The sequence below is a fragment of the Haliotis asinina genome, chromosome 1, assembly GCF_037392515.1.
Source record: "Haliotis asinina isolate JCU_RB_2024 chromosome 1, JCU_Hal_asi_v2, whole genome shotgun sequence".
NCBI classification, from domain to species: domain Eukaryota; kingdom Metazoa; phylum Mollusca; class Gastropoda; order Lepetellida; family Haliotidae; genus Haliotis; species Haliotis asinina.
Window position 1 is genome coordinate 5,256,861 of NC_090280.1, and position 23,489 is coordinate 5,280,349.

General features: G+C 44.2%; 1 protein-coding gene across 1 annotated transcript in view; it reads right to left on the reverse strand.

The window, feature by feature from the left end:
• The window catches only part of LOC137286571 (ubiquitin carboxyl-terminal hydrolase 25-like), a 43,082-nt gene that overhangs the window by 10,460 nt on the left and 9,133 nt on the right, over positions 1 to 23,489 (reverse strand). The window contains exons 7-15 of the mRNA XM_067818510.1: positions 20,221 to 20,370; positions 19,494 to 19,582; positions 18,320 to 18,414; positions 17,709 to 17,857; positions 17,033 to 17,160; positions 15,997 to 16,092; positions 15,267 to 15,416; positions 14,657 to 14,862; positions 14,372 to 14,442 (exon numbers count right to left, since the gene is read on the reverse strand). Of these exons, the coding sequence (XP_067674611.1) occupies positions 14,372 to 14,442; positions 14,657 to 14,862; positions 15,267 to 15,416; positions 15,997 to 16,092; positions 17,033 to 17,160; positions 17,709 to 17,857; positions 18,320 to 18,414; positions 19,494 to 19,582; positions 20,221 to 20,370 (1,134 nt within the window). The remainder of the gene's footprint in view (positions 1 to 14,371; positions 14,443 to 14,656; positions 14,863 to 15,266; positions 15,417 to 15,996; positions 16,093 to 17,032; positions 17,161 to 17,708; positions 17,858 to 18,319; positions 18,415 to 19,493; positions 19,583 to 20,220; positions 20,371 to 23,489) is intronic.

The following is a 23,489-nucleotide window of genomic DNA, read 5'->3' on the forward strand; positions in this document are numbered from 1 at the left end:
CAAGTTAGGTTCGTCGGCTTTCATATCCACTTTATCTATGTTGTAAGTTTTGACTGACCATATAGGATCGGTGGCTCGCTTACGGCTATCGCCCCTATGTTATGTTTATATCGATGAAACAGTTTAACGTGAACCGCCTACGATCTCTTTGGTGTTCATAATAAAGGCTTGCTGGGCTTTTTGTATTCCCTGTGCTATGTACTTTTTTTTCTCGTCCTCGCTGATAGCAGACTTACGAGACTTGGATCGAATATCTTGTTTCATTCCGTTATATTTTTTGAGTTCAGAGAGGATTGAACTAAACTCCTCTTCTGAGATCTTACTGTCAGAGAGTGCCGTGGAAATTCGCTCACTCACTGTGTTCAGCTTTGCTTCGGCCAGAACCCTGATCTCGTCGTGTTTCAATGCCTTACGATTAAGTCTGCGTGATACTAACTTAAGCGCCAACCCTACCAACCCTGTCACCCCAGCCGTTATTTCAATACCTAGCACTATAGGTGCAGCCACGATGGTGGTTAACAACCCAACGCCTGCCGCCCCTAGTCCCATGCTGGTTGCCATAAGGGTAGTGTCAGCCCCGTCCACGATATTGAAAGCTCTATTATACTTTTTACATAGTGCTTTCCGTGTGTCACGGTCTTGTTCTAGTTGACGTTTCACATCACATAACTGCCTCAAGCGGAACCCATCTACGGTTTCCAGCGTCTTCGCTACTTCCTCTACAACTGGGTACAGACCCATCCTATAATATATATTACGAAAGATATTTTAATTGGGTTTCAGTTAATACTCTATTAATGTATTTGAAGCCTACAAGTTTTAGATCACTAGTCAGGGCAATAGGTGAGAGGCTAATAGAATTTCCTATTCTAATAGAAACCCCACTGAGGCTTATTAAGTGGTTTATAGGGCCCGTGGTATCCTGTTGTATAACAATACGACAATATTGGTGTACGTAATACCAGCTTATTGAAACCCCGGGTAAAATTTGGTGTACTTTTGGGGGGGTTCCACGGTAATCTGTAAAGAAGACTTCTATGATGAGTGTGAAAGGGGGGGATATTATTTCAGGATTACTAAATGTTAATTTATCTTCGAAGAAAGCCGTTAACCCATTTTTTTTAGGTATTATTAATCCCTCTTCCGGAATGAAATCCCCGGGCCAGATACCGTTGTTCCTAATCTTAGTGACCCACTCATTTTCGTCCATTATTATATAAGGTGAGGCGAGTGTTAAGTTGATCAACCATTTGGGCTCTTTAAAATCTGATAACGACACCCGTCTGTACACGTTGTCTTTGAAGTGTAGGATGTATAATTCATCTTCCTCACCAGGCTGATCGAATCCCTCCGTGTCTCCTAGGTCGTTAAGCGTAGTGTTGGGATGATGACTGGTCATTATTATATTATTATGATATAATTTCCAACTGGTTTTCTGATAATAATTCAGGGGTTAACTTCATACCCATGAAGTGTATGTTGTCAGGCAGGAAGATATTGATTAGTGATATCTTATTTTCCACGATCACGTTGACCCCCTGCAGACTGGTCTTGGAGCCGACACCCACCCGCACGTAAACGTTGCAAACTTGAAACTGGTGTCGTTTCACCCACCCGAGTTTGATCCCCTTCACGATCTCGACATCATTCCCCGATGGTTCCCCTAGGTAGACTTTGATGAACAATGTTGAGTTTGCCGGTAGATCCTCTAGTATCTTGACCACGCCTTCGAATTCAGACACCAACTGCAATTTCACGTTTTGCATGGCCGGTTTACTCGATAGCATGTGGGCTGCTATAGTGTTGACTGGGCTGACGACTATACTACGTCTCTGAGTTGGGACGTAAGCCACGAGCAGGGTTCCATTGTTCACGACTTTGTTTAGGTGGTTGTCTTTGTTATCCGTGAACACGTAAGGGGAGACGAGTTTAATATTGAGAAACCATTTGTTATCGGGTAACAACACCCACTTGTCATCTTCGGTGAAGACGAGCATATATGGTTTGTTTTTGACGACGGTAGTGCTCTCAACATCGTCTAAGTCGAACAGTTTACCACCGAACGATGGGTATATTACCCAATTATTATCACCGGTGTTGACAAGGGTGTACTTAGTGTTGACTATTGCTCTTGTGGTATCTATCATATCACTTAGGGCTCCACCGGAGGGGATTTCAACGCGTTTGTAAATGTTGTTTTTCAGTTGCAAGGCGTACGATTTACCATCTACTCCGGGAGCGTTGAAACCGCGTGTGTCTCCGAGGTCGGAGATCCCGATATTGACGCATTTTTTCACTCCGGGCCCTTGTGCGCTGGTCATGTTACGTGTAGCGTTAAGCTGAGGTATCCTATATTTACAGGATTATGATTTATATCTAACACCGATATTGTCAGCTCAGGTATGTTGCCCTGGGTTAATCTCTTATACTGCCGTGGTGAAAACGACTCGGTTCTACCGTCGTTGAATTTCTCAGTTTTCACCGGCACTGCTCTCAGTATAGTGGAAGGGTGACCTCCTTGAATGTTATACGTTGTGCTCACCTGATCGAGATGAATGTACAGCTCTCGGTACGGTACTAGATCGGGTAACTTCGTGCCTGTGACGGTTGTTGTTGGTTTTATCTCGTCAGGAGACATACCGAGCATCCTTGCTAATGGTCGGCCGAGCCTCAAAGGGTTTCTTCCATTGTTGATTAACACCACTGTACCGTTTGAGTCGTTCATCTTGAGTTCGGCTCCCAGGGGTTTGAAGACCTCGTCGTTTAGCGAGCACACGCTGTAGTAGCCGTCAGTTATCTGGCTGCGAGCCCCACTGACGAACAGCTTATTGTTGCTGATATTGATGTTAGTCCATTGTGGTAGGTAGGTGATATCGCAGAGTGCGACTTCGAGTTGACCTGACGTGTTATCGATCGCGTGCGTCAGCTGAACGGCCTCACCGCTCGTTATTCCTGGAAGTGTTATGTACATATTATAATATATGAATTATATATTATAATATGGATTTAGCACACTTGAAAATCGTGGTGAATGCAGATGGTACGGGGTTTAAAACAACCTTTATTAATATCTTTGAAAAATATGTCGTGTCCGTTAATAACGCGCAGGCGGTGGTAAACTGGAATCAAAACCCAATGCAGTTTTGGCAGAACCAACTAAACTTTGCTGTGTGGTGTGCGACGACAGGGTCGGGTGTGACACCAGACTACGGTATAGACGAACTGAGTAAGGCGGTTATTTTGTTTCATATTTATTATCAAACGAGACGAATATTGAAGGAAATAAGTGCTCCTCTTCCCCAAGATAAAGCGTGGAGTATGACGAATAACCCCTATGATAGACGCGCTTATGAACGTATTTGTGGGGAGTTTGAGATTCCAACGAATAAAGACTTTCGCCTTCCTGGTGTGAACCATGGTCTCGGTATAGTTCTCGTGTACTTCTACAGGTCCGGAACATATCAGGCCGGTTCTAAAGATGGTTCATACAACCCAAACCGTCATACATTTACAGGCCCCACAACGAATGAAAAGATCCATGTCAGCTGTATAAAGCAAACCAGTCCTGATGCAGCCACAGCCTGGACTAAAATGATCTCAAAAACATCGAAAGAATTCACTCGTGCTGGTACAATACGCTTGAACGACTCGATTCGAACGTACGTGTGGGCGCTGTTGGGTGCGCAGTCGATGACGCGTTCCAACATCCTCGGTAAGGGAACTGCTTACGACGCTCAGACACAATTCGTTTCCAACGTTGAGGATGCTATCAATTCTCCAGTTGATCTCCCGAGGGCCATCGAACGCTACCAAAACGTGTTAGAATACGCCAGATCGAAAGTCAATTACGTATTCGGCGTGGGGTTGTACATGGCTCCGAGTGATATGCAACTGAGAATAAAAAAAGTGGTGGGTTATAACAACGAAATAGTCATAGCCACGAAGGATCAAAAGTTGGGTATCAACCCCGATATTAACACCCCACATATCCCACACACCCAACCACGTGAAACGGGTATAGTTGCGCCGCCCCCGGAGCCTAAAGTTCATGTGTCCACCACACACCCCCCTATTCAGACCTCCTATCAGCAGCATATTGATAATAAAACAGCCCTAGTGGTTGGCGGGGTAACTTTGGGACTTATTTGGTTAAAGATTTCTTAGCCGCTACGTACACCAGACCCGCCACGGCGACGATGGCTGCCCACAGGTTTTGACTGAGCCACATGGCAGTTTTAGACAGAGCGCCCAACAACCACGAGACGATGCTACCCAGGATGCCGGGAAGGGCTTCGGCGGCTTTACCAGCCAGTTTAGCTAGGCCTTCCCCGAGTTTTTTAATCCAGTCTTTAACACCACCGCCGGGGGGTGTGGGGGCCCCACCGGCAGGCCCAACAGGGGTTCCTCCCACCAGTGACACCACCAGGGTTGATATGATTAAACCCAATGCAGTCAGAATGCTGGCGATGGTGATCCCTTGCTCCCGGAACAATATCCGAATCCTGTCTGCTAACGTGGTATCTCGGTAGAGGACTTGATTGATGGTTTCCCGTATACGGTTGACCTGGGATCGAAGCTTTTCTTTGAAGGAGGATGCTGTCTCCAGCCAGGTCTGCTTTTCATCTTCCAAATTACGTATTCGTTCCTCGATGGTGGCTTTCATAGACTCGTCCTCAGTTTCACCGAGTTTTTTCTTTTCATAGGCGATGTGGTCGTCTATCTCACTCATTTTGGCTGTGCTTTTCGCGAGATGTCCGCGAATGGTTTGCATCGTCAGATCCAACCCCCGCAGTTCCCGAACGGTAAATTCGAGCCCTGGGAATGGTTTGTTCTCGTAGTCGGCCAACACCTTTTTAATATCATAAGTCATGTTTTGATCTGATGTGGCGTCCCTGATGCCTTCCAGACCTTGAACTAACTTCGGAGGATACTGCTTAGGTCGCGCGCCACCGTAATCTATGAAACCTAGTTCATCTTGGACCAACTGACTTCCATGTTTACCGGCTAATGTTGATAAAGCAAGCGGTTCTCTAGTGCGTTTATTCATGAGATCGATCTCCGGGCGAGACTTCAAACGCAGCGTGCCATTGCTGAGGGTAAAATCAGAATAGTTCCTTCCCAACGGCTTGAGTTTGGATTTATTTTCAACTGCGTTGTAATAATCATCGACGGCGCCCTTAAGGAGCTCGTCACCTTGCGAGAATGAGGTCTCCTGGTCATCATTGAATACCTGGGCACTATCGTCCCACATATCATCCATAGGTATGTCTTCATCCATTAGTATTAAAAATATATTTCTTTTATATAACAATGTACGGCAGAAAATTAGATCCTTTCAGAAGATTGAGAGAGCCATTAGGCGCCAGAGCCGTGCGACAGTCGGTGACCATCACCAATAATCCCAGCAAGATAGACCAGAATCAAACTCTGCTGGTTAGATTTCCAAACCTTGGTGAGAATGACCTCATTGTACCAGGCACTGTTAGACTGGCGTTCAATATCACGTTGACCTCCGACAACGACAAACGCGAGCTAGTGCGGAACGTGGGTCGAGCTATCATCAAGAAAACGACCGTCAAGATAAGCGGTAACGAGGTACTGAGCATCGACGACAGCGACGTGTTTCACTGCTACAAGGATCTCTGGAAAAGCGAGAGAGAACGAGTCAATGATGTGTACCAGGGTATCAGCAAATCAACCCGGGCGCGCATAGGATACGTCTTCACGACAGACCAGCAAGACAAGCTATCGGACGGTGAAAAGGCCATCGCTCGAGCACACGGAAATCGATTCTGCGTGCCGCTAGACTTCGAGTTGCTCACGGGACACGCGCCGTTTTACCAGGCCGCGCTGGGTGATAGGCTCGAATACGAGCTCACGTTTAACGACTATAGCAAAGTAGTGCGTACGCCGAACGGTGATGAGGCCAGTTATGCCATAGACAACATCTCTCTGGAGTTCGACATGGTCACTAGCCCGGAGCTGGCCAGGCAGGTTCGAAGCCAGTACTCTGGGAAGATGGCTATCCTGTACGATCGCGTATTGAGGCATAGATCAGTCGTGCGAGATAAGAGCGACACTGTGTGGAATATCAACCTGAACGTGCCGGCGCGATCGATGAAAGGTATCCTGGTCGTACCCGTGGAGGATTACGATCCATTCCGGAGGGACAGCGAGAAGTTTTTCAACCCCGAGATTGAAAAGGTGGAAGTTACCATCGAGGGCGTGCCCAACCAGCTGTTCAGTCATGGTATGAGACCACACCAGCAGTGGGATGAGATAAAAAAGCTACCAGTGGGGGACTACATAACAAAGGACCTGGACCTCGGCTCCGTGCAGATCGGTGAATACCTGACCACCAAGTATGCCCTATGGTTGGACATGCGATCCACGGATGATGATAAACTGCACGGCAGCGGGCGTCGTATAGATAACGGCAGCGAAGGGATAACCATCCAGATTACTAAGAAGGCTCAAACCGCTGGTAAGTTGAAATTATATCTGTACGTTATTATGGACGCGCAACTTAATATAGACAATGGGAGATTCGTGCAAGCCATCTACTGATGGGGGGTACCCCCCACACCCCCCAACAATAAACTGCCCCACCTCCCCACTGACCCACACTGCGCTATCATATGCGGGCAGACTGGCTGTGGGAAGACCGTTTTCGTGTTGGATATGTTGGAGGGTTACTACAAGGATGTGTTCGATAACATTGTTATCATGTGCCCTACTCTGAGCATGAATAAAACGTACACGCGACCTTGGGTGATGACGGACCCGGATGTACACAAAATCGACCCTGGAACACGCCTGCAGGACTGGTTGAAAGCTCTTCACGAGAAATTTAAAGGGGAACCGACGCTGTTCATACTGGACGACTGCAGCGCTAATCGCGAGATAACAAAAAAGAGAGACATGCTATCGTACCTGGCCTTCTCCGGCCGGCATGCAAATCACAGCGTCTGGGTGCTAACGCAGAAGTTCAACTCGGTGTTGAAAGACCTCAGGGAGCAGACGCGATGGGTGGCCTTATTTCACTGCAAGGACAGGGATTCGTTCGAGGAGTGTTTGAGAGAGAACGATGTGATGAGTAAATTAGAACGGGAACGGGTGAAGAAACAGCTCGCTGAAACTAAACACGCTAAGCTCGTTCTAAAAACCGACCAACCAGTAGCATATATAGTATGCTAAAGCTAAGCAAAGCTAAGCTAAAGCTAAGCAAAGCTAAGCAAAGCTAAGCAAAGCTATGATATTTGAAGTATTTGTCGTGTGCAACTTAACCTTCATTTCTCTGTGTTTTGTCTGCATCGGGTATTATATAGTTAAAACTAAATCTTGCTTGTTATATTATAAGATGGAGTGTGAGGAATTGCTCGAACAGTTGGGGGGTACACCCACTGGGGATTCCCCCAAGCGAGAGAAACTGGTGGCGTTGGCTGTTGGCGGCAAAGCCAAACATTACTTTGGAGACTACACTCCGGATAAAATTCACAAAATGTCAGCCGAAGAAATCGATAAGCTGTACGCTAGATACGAGTCCCGGCTCGGAGCAGAAATGACAAAGACAATAGGATCGGCTATGACCCAGATATACACCGGTATTGTATCACACTTCCTTCCCATTCCACCAGAGCGCCGACTTTACCTGTGGGAGGACCTCGAGAAGGACCCTTTTATCGAACACGCCGTGAGCTCTATCAGCTGCGGGCTGTACCACAAATATGGTATGTTGTTGGCTCCAGTGACGGCGGCGATTATCACAGCAAAACATTGTCAATTTGAGAGAAAGAATAATAATAATAGTATAGATGTCCGAGGTGACGGAACCAGTGAGTCCCGAGGTGACGGTGGAGACCCCAGTGGAGGATACCCCACCCCCAACAGTGACGGTGGAGACCACTTCAACAGTAACCAGACAGAAGAATCCTAAGAGAGTAGCTGCCGGTAAAAAACGGTGGTGTAACCAACATAAAGTGACCAACCCAACCCGACTGTTGTTGGCTGTAGGTGTAACTGCTGCCTTGGCTATCTCGTGGTTATACGTGGGGGTACCCTCCCACAGTGAGCCACCACCCACCCCCAACAGTGGGGGTGTGGGGGTATCCCCCACTATTGACCCGCATATCATGTTATAATTTAAAATATTTTTATATATACATAATGTCTGAGGGGAAAACGTTCGTCAACGACGCATACCACGCCACAGTGGTAGCCAGTCTAGCCGTAGGGTACGCTCGGTTGACTAAAATGGTGCTTAAACAACCAACTATCAAGCTAGATTTCAACCTGCAGGATATGGGTATGCTCATAATGAACCTTGGTATGGCGATGGCCACAAAAGACATCCTAGTAAAACAAGGAATAATACCTGATAATATAATGAAATAAATATAGGGATGGCCACGATAGCTATGATGGTCGGTGGGGCGTTAGTGAATGCCCTGGCATTTTCCGGGAGTAATTTCCTCTTCTCGAAACTACGAGATGATCACGCGGCTGAAATACAGGAAGAAAGGAAGCGGCACGATCTCGCTACTGAGAACTTACAAAGAGCACAGGCCGAGTACGCTAAAAAACGCCTCCAGAGGATCGATTTTATTAATGAACAGCTCAAGCGTGAAAACCATGCCATTAAAACATTCTACGATGTCGATGAAGCAATGAAAGAATACTATTTACTAACTGGTAAACAATTGGAACCGCTCAATAAACCCACACTCGCTCAGTACTACACACCATCCAAGGGACAAATGAATCGTGAACTGGGCTTCATAGTGTTGGGTATAGCAGCTACTGCGTTGGTTGCAAAGCAATTAAACTAAAATACCTATATAAGTAAACATGAGACCCGCTCCATACCGATGCGAATATATACTTATGGGGAAGACCGAGGCCTGTGGTAGGAAATGCAGGAATCAGGGGTTCTGTTGTTTCCATATGGGAAGTCCTAACTACACGTGTTCTGTGTGTGGTATCGGGGTTAAAGGGCACTACTGTCTATGTAAAGCTCACGGAGCGAACGTAGTCAGACATCAACTCATCTACGAGAATAAAAAAGGCTACATAAAAGAACGTAGGCGACTGCTCAAGATAGCCACTTAAGAGTTACCTCCCCTTACTGTGAACCAATTAGACATTAGTTCTCTTAGGTGTAAACACGATGTCTACTGTAAGCGAGCTCAAGCGGGTCGCAAAACAGAGAGGTGTTATCGGGTATTCTAGAATGCGGAAGTCAGCATTGTTGAGATTACTAGGTTTAGAAGCCCCTCCTACGGTAAAACAATTAAAAGCTCAAGCAAAACAGCTTGGGCACACGGGTTATTCAAACCTGGGGAGAGCCGGGTTAACCGCATTGTTATCACATGCCCCCGTAGCAAAACCTCCCACTGTAAAACAACTGAAAGCCGAGGCACACGATTTGGGTTTAGGCGGGTATTCCCGTATGAGAAAACCACAGCTTTTAGAATTATTACGGCAGAATAGAGCTATTGACCTACAGTTCGTGAGCACTGAGCGCGCTGTAGGTAACTATTTGAGAGGTTGGCGCATGCACGTTGATAGAAACATAGACATTATAGATATCAAGCCTCTGATAGCTGATAAGGTCAACCAGGAACTAAATAATCTAGGAAGTATCAAGTTTCAGATCACAGTGAAAATGTCGCTCGATAAGGAGGGCCCCACAGGGGCCACTGAGTATGTTCAGCCTTACTTCCGAGGTCAACAAGAGGTCGTCACACATGCAGAGACCATTGACGCATCAATCGATAATAGTTTTCAGCAGATACGAGAATACCTAGAACGCTACACACACTTGGGGTCCGGGTGGGCTGTAGATAAAATCGATAACGTCTATCTAGACATAGCTAACTACGTGCCGTTCAGAGGCGGGTCATACCTAGCCTTGCCCCCCTACTATAAGAACAAACAAGCCATAGTAAACGTTAAGAATAGAGGAAACGATTGCCTGAGGTTAGCTATCAGGTCAGCTTTATTTCCAGCTGACACTAATCCGAACAGGGCTTCTAATTATCCACAGGACGATGGGCTCAACTGGGATGGTATAGATGAACCCACCCCCATATCTCAGATCACTAAAGTAGAAAAACAGAATAATCTGGCTATAAATGTCTTTGGGCACGAAGGTAACACAACAATAGTACACAGGGTCAGCCCGGTGAAGGATCGCCAAGTTATCAATATATTCATGATCCAGAAAGGTGACAAGTATCACTACACATGGATAAAACACTTTAGGAGGCTGTTGTGTGACCAATCGGCATACAGAGGGAAAAAACACTTCTGTGAGCGATGCCTACACGGCTTCACACGAGCTGATTTATTAGAATCCCACCGGGAGGATTGCCAAGGTGTGGGGCAGACGGCCATACGAGTCGACATGCCTAAGGAAGGTGACAATATCCTAAAATTCAATAACCACAAGAACCAAATGTCTGTGCCTTATATTATATACGCCGACTTCGAAGCCTTAGTGGTTGGGGAATCCCCCACACCCCCTAGTGGGGGTAGCTTCACCCACAAAACCCAGGAACATAAGGCCTGCGGTTTTGGATACATTGTCGTCCGTTGTGACGGGGAAACTAAAGCTCCGGTAGTGTATAGAGGCCCTGACGCGGCTGAAAGGTTTCTAAAGTGTTTGCAGGAGGAAGAAAAAATTATTAGGAATGCATTGTATAGAATCGCTCCCATGCGTATGACCCGAGCCGACAGGCTAGCTCACGCTAGTAGCACTAACTGTCACGTGTGCGACTCACCACTTAACGGTGATTCGGTGAGAGATCACTGTCACATAACTGGTAAGTATAGAGGCGCCGCTCACAACGCGTGCAACCTCAAGCTTAAAATCAACCCTAAGACAATAAACATCCCCGTTGTCTTTCACAACTTGAGAGGGTACGACTCACACTTGATCATGCAGGCCATCGCGAAAATCGATGGTAATATAACGTGCATCCCCAACAACATGGAAAGATACATCTCCTTCAGCTTAAACGGACTTAGGTTCATTGACTCGTTTCAGTTCCTCCTGTCGTCACTCGACAGTCTGGTCAAGGCCAACAATACCTTCCCTATCACCGATCGATACACAGACGCCGAGACTAGACCCCTGCTTATGAGGAAGGGTGTGTACCCCTATGAGTACATGGATAGTTGGGCCAAGTTCACCGAGACCAGACTACCCCCTATTGACTGCTTTTATAGCAAGCTGAATGAGGCGTCCGTCTCACGAGATGATTACTTGCACGCGACTAACGTATGGAATAAACTGGGTTGTAAGAACCTGGGTGATTATCACGACCTGTACTTGAGGACAGATGTACTGCTGTTAGCCGACGTGTTTGAAACGTTCAGGCGGACCTGTTTAAAGCAGTATAAACTCGACCCCGCATGGTATTACACCAGCCCAGGTCTGTCGTGGGACGCCTTGCTTAAAAAGACCGGAGTTAATTTGGAATTGCTCACAGATTACGACATGCACCTATTCATTGAGAAAGGCTTGCGAGGTGGGATTTCCATGGCATCCAAACGATACGCGAAAGCAAATAATCAATACGTGAAAGGTTACGATCCTAACAAACCAACCAATCACATTCTCTACCTCGACGCAAATAACCTGTACGGCTGGGCCATGAGCCAGTATCTACCTACAGGGGGATTCGAATGGGTACCCCACGTTGATGTTATGGAGGTTGCACCAGATTCGAACAAAGGGTATATCCTCGAAGTTGACTTAGAGTATCCCAAGGAATTACACACATCGCACAACAGCTATCCCCTTGCACCCGAACGTATGAGGGTTAACACAGACTGGATGTCTGAGTACCAACATAACTTGTCAGGTGGGCGTGTGACAGACGTTGAAAAACTCGTGCCTAACTTAATGAATAAGACCAAGTACATCGTTCACTATCGCAACCTACAGCTGTACCTGTCGTTGGGTATGAGGCTGACCAAAATACACAGGGTGCTCATGTTCGACCAGAGCCCATGGATGGAGCCCTACATCAGAATGAACACAGACCTACGAAAAAAAGCCACCAGTGATTTTGAGAAAAATCTCTACAAGCTCATGAACAACTCGGTGTTTGGTAAGACTATGGAGAACCTGAGGAAACGCGTGACCGTGAAGCTGGTTAGATCTAGTGAGGAAGACAAGCTCAGGAAATTGATAGCCAATCCGGCATTCAACCGTAGTAAGATATTCACAGACAACCTGGTTGCCCTACACATGAAGAAAAGCCACATAAAATTCAACCGGCCTGTTTACGTGGGGATGAGCATCCTCGATTTATCCAAACACCTGATGTACGACTTTTACTACAACGAGCTCAAGAAACAGTACGGCGACAGGTGTGAAGTACTGTACACTGACACGGATTCCCTGCTGATGGAGATTCAAACCGAGGACGTGTACGAGGACATGAAAAAACACCTCGATTTATACGACACCAGCGACTACCCTAAGACCCATACCCTACACAGTACGGTAAATAAAAAGGTCCTAGGTAAGATGAAGGACGAGTGTGCTGGCACGCCCATAGCCGAGTATATAGGTTTGAGACCTAAGATGTACTCCATACTGAAAGCCGACAATAGTGAGATCCGGAAGGCGAAGGGGGTTAAGAAGTATGTGGTGAAACAACACATCAAACACGCCAGATTCAAGGAAGCCCTGTTCAAGACCCGTACCTTTAGACATAAAATGAACACACTTAGAAGTGATGGGCATAAGATATACGGACTGACTATAAACAAGACGTCCCTATCGCCTATGGACACGAAACGTTGGATAGCTATTGATGGAATAAACACATACGCGTATGGACATGAAAAAATTTGAGGCTATTTACTACAGCCCGCGTGGGTACTGGAAAGGAGCTAGCGCAGTAGATAAGCTAGCTAAACTAGCGCGAGTACCCCCGGAGGAAGCCAAAGCGTGGCTTGAAAAACAAGCCCTGTGGCAGATCTATTTGCCGGCACCACGCTACGTGCCTAGAAGGAGGTTCGGTATTAACATACCTAATAGCATTCACCAGGCAGACCTACTGTTCCTACCCCACGACAAGAGGTACAAGTATGCCTTAACCGTAGTGGATGTAGCCAGTCGTTACAAGGAAGCCGAACCCTTGACCACGAAAGATTCGGCCCAGGTAGCCAGAGGATTTGAACGCATATACAAACGCAGCCCACTGACGTGGCCAACAGAGCTGCAAGTTGACCCCGGACGGGAGTTCATGGGTGCCGTGTCACAACTGCTAGCCAAACACGATACAAAGGTCAGGCGTGGCACGGCCGGAGCCCATCGCAGCCAAGCCATAGTTGAGAGATTTAATAGGACTTTGGCTGAGCGCTTGTTCGGCTATCAGTATGCTAGGGAGATGACCACCCCTGGAAAACGATCGACTGAATGGGTCACGAGGTTACCCAAGGTGGTGTCGGCAATCAACCATGAAGTCACCCGTCTCACCGGTAAGAAACCGGCAGACGCTATCAAACTAAAATCAATAGTTGCAGAGTCGGCCGCTCCATTGCGTGGGAAGGAGAAACAGATACCAGATAGGGCCCTAGTGAGGTATCTATACCAGCCGGGGGAACATGAGGGCGATAGCCGTAAGCGAGCCACCGATCCTATATGGTCAGTCAAAACTTACAACATAGATAAAGTGGATATAAAAGCCGACGAACCTAACTTGTACTACTTGAGGGATGGGCCGGGTAAGGGATTTGTAAGAGAAGAATTATTGATCGTACCGTACGGCACAGTGTTACCTCCTACCAAGGCACAGTAATTTTGTAGTAGGGGTAATAGTAGCAAGAGCTAAGGGCCCAACCAAAGCCTTATTTACTAAATAAGGCTTTGTAGAGGCATTTCTTGAAAGTGTTTTAGAATCACTATTCCCTATACTACTACAAATCAGTTTGAAGTACCAACATTCTGGGATATGTCTGGGACTTCAAGCAGAGGAACAAATCAGTTTGAAGTACCAACATTCTGGGATATGTCTGGGACTGGGGTCCAGTCTATGAGGCTTCAGTCTGACCTTGACCAGTCATCTGTCACAAGTCAGACAACCGGTAGTCCAGGTCACGAACCCTTCCGGTAACCTGGAAATGATTTTAAGTAGCAGCTTATCAGAAACATGAACCAGACTAACAGACATATATATGAGCAACACCACACTCCAGGTGTACCATTACATTCAGCGAACTCAGCAAGCCAAACCATCCATTCATCCTGACAGTTGGGAATCCACTGACACGAGGCATCCCTTTGTCTTTACAATCGAACACCTGAATGCCTGAAAATGAAAACAACATTATCTGCAATACATTGTGTACTCACTTTTTGCATAGCATCATCACTGTACATACTGTTGACCTGATCTTCAAGGCGAGAAATGTTCTCCTGTAATTCTGAAAAAAATTGAAATCATTTGAAATCATACAGATGTCACATTGGCTATTAGTCTCAGCACTGAAAAACCTTCTGTCATTGCGCCTACAGACTTTGCGTCTGAAGAACTGTGTTGTGTAGCTTGACATGTGAAAATGAAATGAACCATGTTTAAGGTGTGATGTATTGCTTCCTGGCATCACTCACTTGTACCTACAGAAGACAAATACTCACCCCTGACGTCAGTCTCCACCTCAGTTCGCCAACGTCTGAGACAGTCTTGTAGCACCTGGAGTTCACTCTCTGACACATGGCGGGGTGAGGGGCTGGGGACATCTGGCGGAGGCTTGGGGGGCCTGCCGGGGGAGCGAGATAGTGGGGACGACATGGTCACATCCACTGATGGGACTGGGAGAGAGCTGGGAGATTCTGTTCTGCAACTAGAGCATAAAAGAGAAATGTAGCATGAATTTTGTTGTTCAATGACTGTTTTCATGTATATTTGAACGATATGACGATGGACTCTTAATTGTCAAAAAAAGATCAGATAAACCAGTGATTGATATGATGAGCAGCATCTCTCAACATCTGGGTGAATAATTAAAGTATTGGTTAAAAACAGGAGTGATAAACTGATGACATAAAAAGATTTTGTTGTGAACTGGGGAAAGCACTGGCTTCTCATACTTTCAAAGAGACAAGACCTGTTTGCGTTAAGTAGTGACCATATTTTGTGTACTGTTTTGTAGGTTTCTTAATACACCATATCTCAGGTCAAACAATCTGACATAACTTGATCTACTCTACAACAACATATCCAGTGAAACGAAGGGTGTTTCCTTACTTTGAGACCAAGTTGGGTTTTGGTGATTCCATCTCAACATCGTGTGACTGTGGAGTGGCAGAACTGGGTTTACTCTCTGCAAACTGCAGCACAGACGACAACACATCCTGTAGAGGGAAACGCTTGCTTCCTGACCCGTAACAGATGAACCTGGAACATGCACCGGAATACAGGGATAGGATTGCAGGGAAGCATGAGGTCAAGCATCTCACTGACCATCTGATCCATCCTACTGACTTACTGATCCAACCTGCTGACTTCCTGATTCATCTCACTGAATTACTGACCCATCCCAGAGACTCACTCACAAACTGATCCATCCCACTGACACACTGATCCAGCTAACAGACTTACTGATCCATCCTACTGGCCTACTGATCCATCCTACTGGCTTACTGATCAATCCCACTGACTGACCGATCCATCTCAATGACTTACTGATTCATCTCGATGACTTACTGAAACATTTCATCGCCTTCAGCATGTACTAGTTGCAAGGACATCTGCGCTATACAAATATCCTATCCATCTTTCTGGCTTGCTGAAAGATCCATCTGAATTAATGATCCATCTTGCTGACTTACTCACTCATCTTGCCGACTTACTGATTCATCCCTCACTGATCCATCTCACTGGATCTAGCTCAATGACATATGATTTAATCAAACTCACTGATTCAATCATTAAACATATCCCCTGACCAAATTACACAACCATATGACTGACTTACTTATCCAATTTAGCATGCAGCACAGTGAGTTCCTCCTTCAGCTTTCTTGCCTCTTCTCGCCTTTGCCGAGTCAGTGCCTTGTTTCTCTCCATATACCTTTAACAACACAGGAAACTCTCATGCTCAAACCGGGCACAATCAAACATGGGGCAAGATATCACATTCACTGTATTACGGTAAGGCCCTGCACTAATGGAACACAATTAAGAGAAGAGATGACATTTCCAAGATCTCTCCAGCACATTACCTTCTGGGATGAAAGATTAATGCAGATGAATGTTTCAAACAATTTCATCAAACATGCAGCAGTGTATGAAATAGCGTCTGCCCGGGGCCCGCTGCCCGCTGCTTGCTAATTACATGGCAGGCTTACAACTTTATGTTGTAGCCGGACCTGTGGGTCAATATATTTTCCAAGGGTATATATTTGACCATGTCACTGACTACGGGAAATATTTCGAAAATAATATTCAGTTGTGGTAACTAGATGATGGTCTGTATAGTTCATGATCAATCAAACTGTAACATCCACAGATCAACCTACCCATTTATCTAACACTAAATGTGACTGGTCTAGAGAATGCTTGCAGCCAATGAATAAAGTCTTTCTTTTCTGATGGCAGTGACCACCAAGTCATTGTTTTATTAAATTTGCTTTTGCACACCTTTTCGTTTACCTCACTACAAGTAATTCATTAATTACTTTCTTCTAACACAATATCTCATTTTCCTATTTAATACAGGGCTGGTTACAAGTTAACAGGGCCGGCAATATTTTATAGTTATCAGCCCTGTGGCTTCCTGTCTTTTTGTAGGAGTTTCATACACTGTATACAGACAGCAAATACAAGGTGGTCAGTTTCACAGGCATGGTGCTGAAAGAGCTGAAAGAGCAAATACCTTAGTCAGGGAAGTGCAGATGCTAGTATAAAACAGGAACCGTAATGCACAGTATCAGTTACCTCATTCAACACGATATTAATGAATCAACAGTCCATTTACGAACGGATGAGGCAATCATAAAACATTTACTTACCGGTCCATGTAGATAACTTTTGGAAACTCTATCTTATTATGTATTTTTTCAGGTCGACCCATCTGCTGGTTGAACTGGAAACGTGAAAGCTCAAAGGTCAATACTGGAGGCAGTCGGGAGAACCATAGCTGAAACAGCAAAACAGGGACATGTGAGGCTTCTTGTGTTGACACCATCAGAGAAACTGGCAAACAGGGGAAGTTGGGCCTTGGGGCTGATGTAGCGAAAAGCCAACTGTAGTGTATAAAATATGTGGTTTATTAATTAAACAAGTCTGGTGGTCCTTTGGTCCAGGAAACATTTGGACAGAGGATAGCACATACTGTGATCAAAACAGCATTTCCTGATTTTGTTACTGTTATAGTTTGGGGAACTGGCTGTATTTGTTCAGGATTGGTAGTTTCTTGTTACAGGCAGTCATTGGCCCAGCCACATTTCAAAACTATTTTATGCACGGTCAAAAAGAGATGCTAGAGACCTTTTCTGTCCCAGAATAAAACATAGGGTAAAAACATGAGCTCCTGAGCACATATTCAAACCCAGAATCATCAACAGAGGAAAGCAGCAGTGCCTAATGATGATCTCTGTCACAGAATTCCTGAATGGAAAATAAGATGCACTATATCTATGGAAGGTTTCAGAAGATGTGGCAAAGACACAGAAATCAAAGACGTACCTCCTGGCCTGATTTCTGAGTGACGTCACTACTGACAGCCTCAATCTCGCCCTGGGCAGTTGCACCCTCGAGACTCTCATGGATATCTCGAAACCCGTTCACCTGCAAAGGAAACTGCCCAAACGTCTCCTCATTGGTGAATCCCTTTCCTGTCAAAAAAATTTTCTGAATAAAATTGTTATGTCATACTTATCTTTTCCCAAAAGAGCCTTCCATGACTGTTGTAAATGAGCAATTTCCATGTAAAGTGAGTGTAGATGCCGAAGCTATCACTTCGTGAGGAAATGGGGGGTACTCATGGATGAGTGTTCTATTGAAGAAAGGAACTTTAAGAGATTTCAAGTGTTCCACAAACTTTCAAACAGAAGAGGGAGACAAGCAATTAAGCATAAGTCAGGATAAGGTCATGGTCTGGTCTACATCAACTGGAAGTGTACTGATGTGGTTGGGTGGTAATATGACAGCTATGCCGTTACTATTGGAGCCATACAGATTTCGTTGGTATACATGCTTGTTTCAGTAGTTAAATCTCATCAATTAAAACTATACAAGAATTGATTATGGTTGATAAGCAGGATACTATCTGAACAACATAAAACCACAATACATGCCTTCGTGATATCCCTCTGCCTGGAACTGTCCATAAAATAGATCTACAACAGGATTCTCATCCTTCTTATCCTCTTGCTGAGAACATCCTGCCTTCCTGTAAAAGAAACCACAAAAGAATTCAGTTGCGTTGGTTAATGAGTGAGGTGTTCAAACCTTCATGAACCAGTGCTGATATTCCACTCTTATAACACAGAGTGCTGTGTATGACCACTGGGAGGGAGGTAGGGACAGCAACAGCATTTTGCTCTTGATAAGCAAATTGGGATGCACTGATGCATCAACAAAAATATTGAACATAGTACAGTCAATAATTACATTCAAAATATACTAGCCATGAAGATCCAGTTAGAATTAATCTTCAGTAACCAATACTTGTTTTATGAGGCGACAAATTGGATTGGGTGGTCAGGCTTTGCTGACTTGGTTGACACACGTCATCATATACAAATTCAGCTCATGCTGGTTATCACTGGATTATCTGGCCTAGACTTGTTTGATGAGTGTGATGTTAAACTAAACTAACTCAAAATCTCTCGGCATACAGGAAAAACTACAACAAGAAGATTCCACATGGTAAACTTTCTGATCCGCTAGTTTTCATAGAGGCATATTAACTTTCAGTGGAAGTGAGTAAAGCCTTCAAAGAAGCTGATTTCTGTGTTTCAAAAGCAAACAGTTCCCAACAGTTCGTCCTAGACATGAAAAATTAGAGTCATCATGACTCTCTGGCGTCATGAGAGGGAGTCAAAGACATACCTTTGGGAGTCGAATTCAGGATGAAACTTCCATCAAGGCATCCACTAAGATTGTTTAATAATGGCAAAATACAACGTAAAGCAGGTCAGGTATTTAATCTACTGTGAGCAGTTAACTGGCAAACAATAAACTAAGTAGTTATAAACAACAACAAATTACATGTTCTGATTATCTTAACTTAGGGTCCAGTAGCATTGTGTCAGCAATGACGCAAGCATAAAATTCACTGCGTGTATGAGATAATTTGTGCGTTAAATACGCATGTCACTGTCCCAAAGCAAAGGTCACACGTCATACTAGGGAAGGGTACTCTTTCATTTGAAGGATAACATGGAAATTACTTTCTGTTGAGTATTTATGACGCTTTCAGATGGCGCAGTCCCAGCAATGTACACACAATAACATAACAAGACTCACACTTCCTGTGTGGATGAAGGGTCAGAGTTATCCTTCTTGAAGGCATCCTCAAGCCATTCTAGGAGTTTATGTTGAAACTCACTGACATCCTGCAAAACAAATCATACACTGAAGAATTCTTCACTACATCAAGCAATACTAAAATGAGGACACACCTCATAATTTCACGGTTTGGCGACCATGACCAATTTCAGGGTGTCAATGTAAAACATTGTTTTTCTTATTTCTTGTTAAACAAGAAAAAAGAATAAAACCCTCCAAGAACAAGAACATACTGGTCCAGCAGCTATGTCATTAACACCATGAATAAAGCCCTCCAACAATGGGAACATACTGGTGCTGCAACTAGTTCATTAATATCACAAATTAAGTACTCCAACAAGATGATATTGGTCCTGCAACTACATCGTTAACACCGTAAAGAACATCATTAATAAAGCCCTTCAAGAACGGGATTATACTGGTCCTGCAACTATATCATTAACATCACAAATAAAGCTCTCCGACAGGAACACACTAGTCCTGCAACTATATCATTAACATCACAAATAAAGCCCTCCAACAGGAACTTACTGGTCCTGCAAGTACATCATTAACATCATGAATAGAGCTCTCCAACAGAAACATTTGGCCCAGGCATGATATTAGTAACAACCAGAACATGGCCTCTCCCTTTCCCCGGGAAAGATTTTGCCTGTAATCATCTCTGTGAAAAGACAAAACCCACCTGCTGGCTATCACTAGCTCCTGTTGGGGAGGAGAAGGCCTCCTTCAGAATATCCACAGCTTTGGACGGATCCACATACTTCTTGTTTGAGCCGACCAGCAAGGCAAACAGGTGACGCAGCTCGTGCATGAACCGATGGTTTCTCCTCTCCTAGCAGGACACAAACATGACAATACTTTAAGCAACCCACTGTGGTTTAGTATTCTTATTTAGTATTCAATTTTGTATAGAGGTGTAAACCAATTGTGCTTCAAATCTTTCATATACTGAAACCTTAAAGGTCACATGCAACGTAAAACACAACTTTGCAGATTTTGATACCATACGGTGTGCACTTTCCGAAGCAAATCATCAAAAATGTCAATTCAAACTATAAAAAAAAATGAAATCAGAGTTCAAACAATTCACTAATTTTCCCCCAGTACTGGGGGAAAAAATTGGTTTTAACAGCTATGCTGTGCTCAAATGCATGCGCAGGGAGTAGGTATGTGGAGCTTGAAACAGTATGTCTGCGTAGAGTATGGTGCCCTGTGCAGTAGTCTAATCTTGGTTGTGAACATAAACAAATAAATAGTATACTTGTTACATTTAACAAACCATGTTTATTGTGACAAACAGACTCTGTCACAGAGAAAACTCAATGTCTGGTTTATTGACACCTATATGTCTGCCTGCCTGTTTGCTGATGACAATGTGCAATGCAAACTTCTATTACTGATCATTTGCAAATTGAAATGAACACCTATCAGGCTTACAAGCCATAAACAAAGAGCCCGCTAAGTGTTTTGGCGAACGCACCAGTGGCCAATGAGAGAGCCATGTTACGCTTGACTGCACACCCAGCCGCACTGACTTCGAAAGAGGAAAAGCTAAATACAAAATATTGCACTTTTGATTTACGATTGTTTGTTTTTTCACAATCACCAATGCATTTTATACATCATGAATAAGTGATAAATGTCTTTTAATCATGTTTGATTTTGTTGTTGCATGTGACCTTTAAAGAACACCCACTTTGCTTCTTTGTTTCCCTCTGTGTGAAGATAGTGTAACACCTGAAATCCCTTGATGTTCCCTTCTTTTGAAGCAGACATAGTATGACACTCACCCACAGGAATCTACCTGTTTCCCGCCACATCGGTCACATGACCAGCCCCCGTTTCTCACTTTCTCCTTAATTCCATAAGCCCAACACAAGAACTGCAGAGAATCCAACGTGTCTGAGTAGGGATGGTAGGGAGAACTTGACATCATGAGTCAGGGTAAGTATAAAATATCAATTTTATTAAGAAAATTACATATTTTTTCCATATCCTGACTCACACTTACCTGCTTACAGATTCCGACAGAATCGGTAGTCAGACAACAATGGATTCTGTAGTTGCCATGTAAGTACATCCAGTACTTCCCCCACTGTAAAGGTGGTACTGTAAACCATGAAATTAATGCGAAAAAATGCATCAGCACTCTTCACGCATTATATCAAAGACACATTTTAGTCTGAACATGCCTACTATTGAGAACCAAAATCTCTGGCCATCTTTATTGTCCTCAGGTTTGCATTCATCATAATGATACAGAATGCAAAAACAATGTAGACATCTCTCATAATTCTAATTGATGAATGAGCACTGATTTCCATGAATCTAATTGATATGCACTGAATCTATTCATTGTCACAATGCTTGTTGTTGTGGGAACATTTCAATCAGCTGAATATTCATAAACAGTCGATGAGGTAGCACGAACTTCATCTGCAATGAAGATGTTAGTACCAGAATCGTTTCATCTTCATATAGTGTCGCAAAAACTATAAGTTGTGAGCAAGATGTCCTCCATGTGAAGTCTATTTACAGCCCACTGGCTGCTACAGGCCTCCAGATAAACAACATTGAATCTGCTGTAAGAAGACCTCTTTGCCTCGTGAAGACAATCAGATACCGCTGTGGACTGCTATCTGGGTTGCCAATGAAGCCTTTCCAATGTTGAAAGGGTTGTTTACATCTGTTGACAACTTCCTGACTTGCGACCAATAGCCGCATTCTCCGAAGTGTCTTTCTAAGTCAGTCAGACTGCAGATGTGACATCACCGTTGTTGCAGCAAAACGATCATCGTGAAATCTTGCGCAGTAGCGCTTGTCTCGGAGATACACATGTGAGCAAGTGCACAGAGGACAGAATAGACGTGAAACCTCCCGCTGTTTGTACTGACATAGGTAGACAGTAATCCTTGTCGTATTGTCGGTGTTCTTCAACTGAAGATTATACCGTCAATATCTAATACAGATGTTGCGAGGTAATTCCCACGCTTCCCCAGATTTGTCGTAGATGTCTCGTTTGTTGGGAGGAATATCATTGCTAAAGGACTACACAGAGGAGCTGGTCCGTTGTTTCAGCAATGATCTAGTAGTTGAAGACTAGTCTCGGAGGACGTACATAACTTCAACTTCTTTGGTTGAGGTGACATCGATTCTGACAAGCCCTTCTGGGACTAGGGCCTAGTCTCCATGCTATCCTGACAGCACCTCCAAGGTACGCCTGGCGATTCACCATAAACCTGAGTATCAGCAGTTCTTGGCTACCAGACACAATAAGAATCAAATTGCCAGACATTATTTGAGAAAGCCTACATAAAAATCTTTTAGCACATATTTTAACAGGAAATTAGTACAAAATTCTTACCAAGTTCACAGTGAACACTAGAAGAACAAATAACCGAGCATAGTAGGGCATAGTAATACGGAACAGCCACACAGACCCATAAGCTACACCGGGAGCACAACTGTATTAGTGAATACATAACCTAACATGATGAATTACATGCTCAATGACATAAAAAAAGACGTAAATTTATCAATTTCATATCATATTGATAATTAATACAGGCCAAAGACGTGTACTGCTATATTTTGTGTAAAGGACTGAAATATAAAGAGGATATTATACAACTACAAGAGTCATCAGAAGATGATATATTCCCCTGGCCACCACATGTTTGAAAAGACAAATCATCTGACAGTTACTCATTGTTTTTTCAGGCTAAGTTTTAGTTGTTTCCATGTAATTCATGAAAATTATAAATGCCATATATCTGTAATCAGCAAAGTCACAATTTCAAGATCTGTCTCATATATCTGACAAGATCTGTTGAAAGATAATGGTTTTTGGAAATGGTTTTCGAGTTGTGCTCTGGGAACAAAGCCCATCCCTCCATTTTGAGACTAAGTCCAAAACGTTTCCATGGAAACCAAGAAAATAATACATCACAA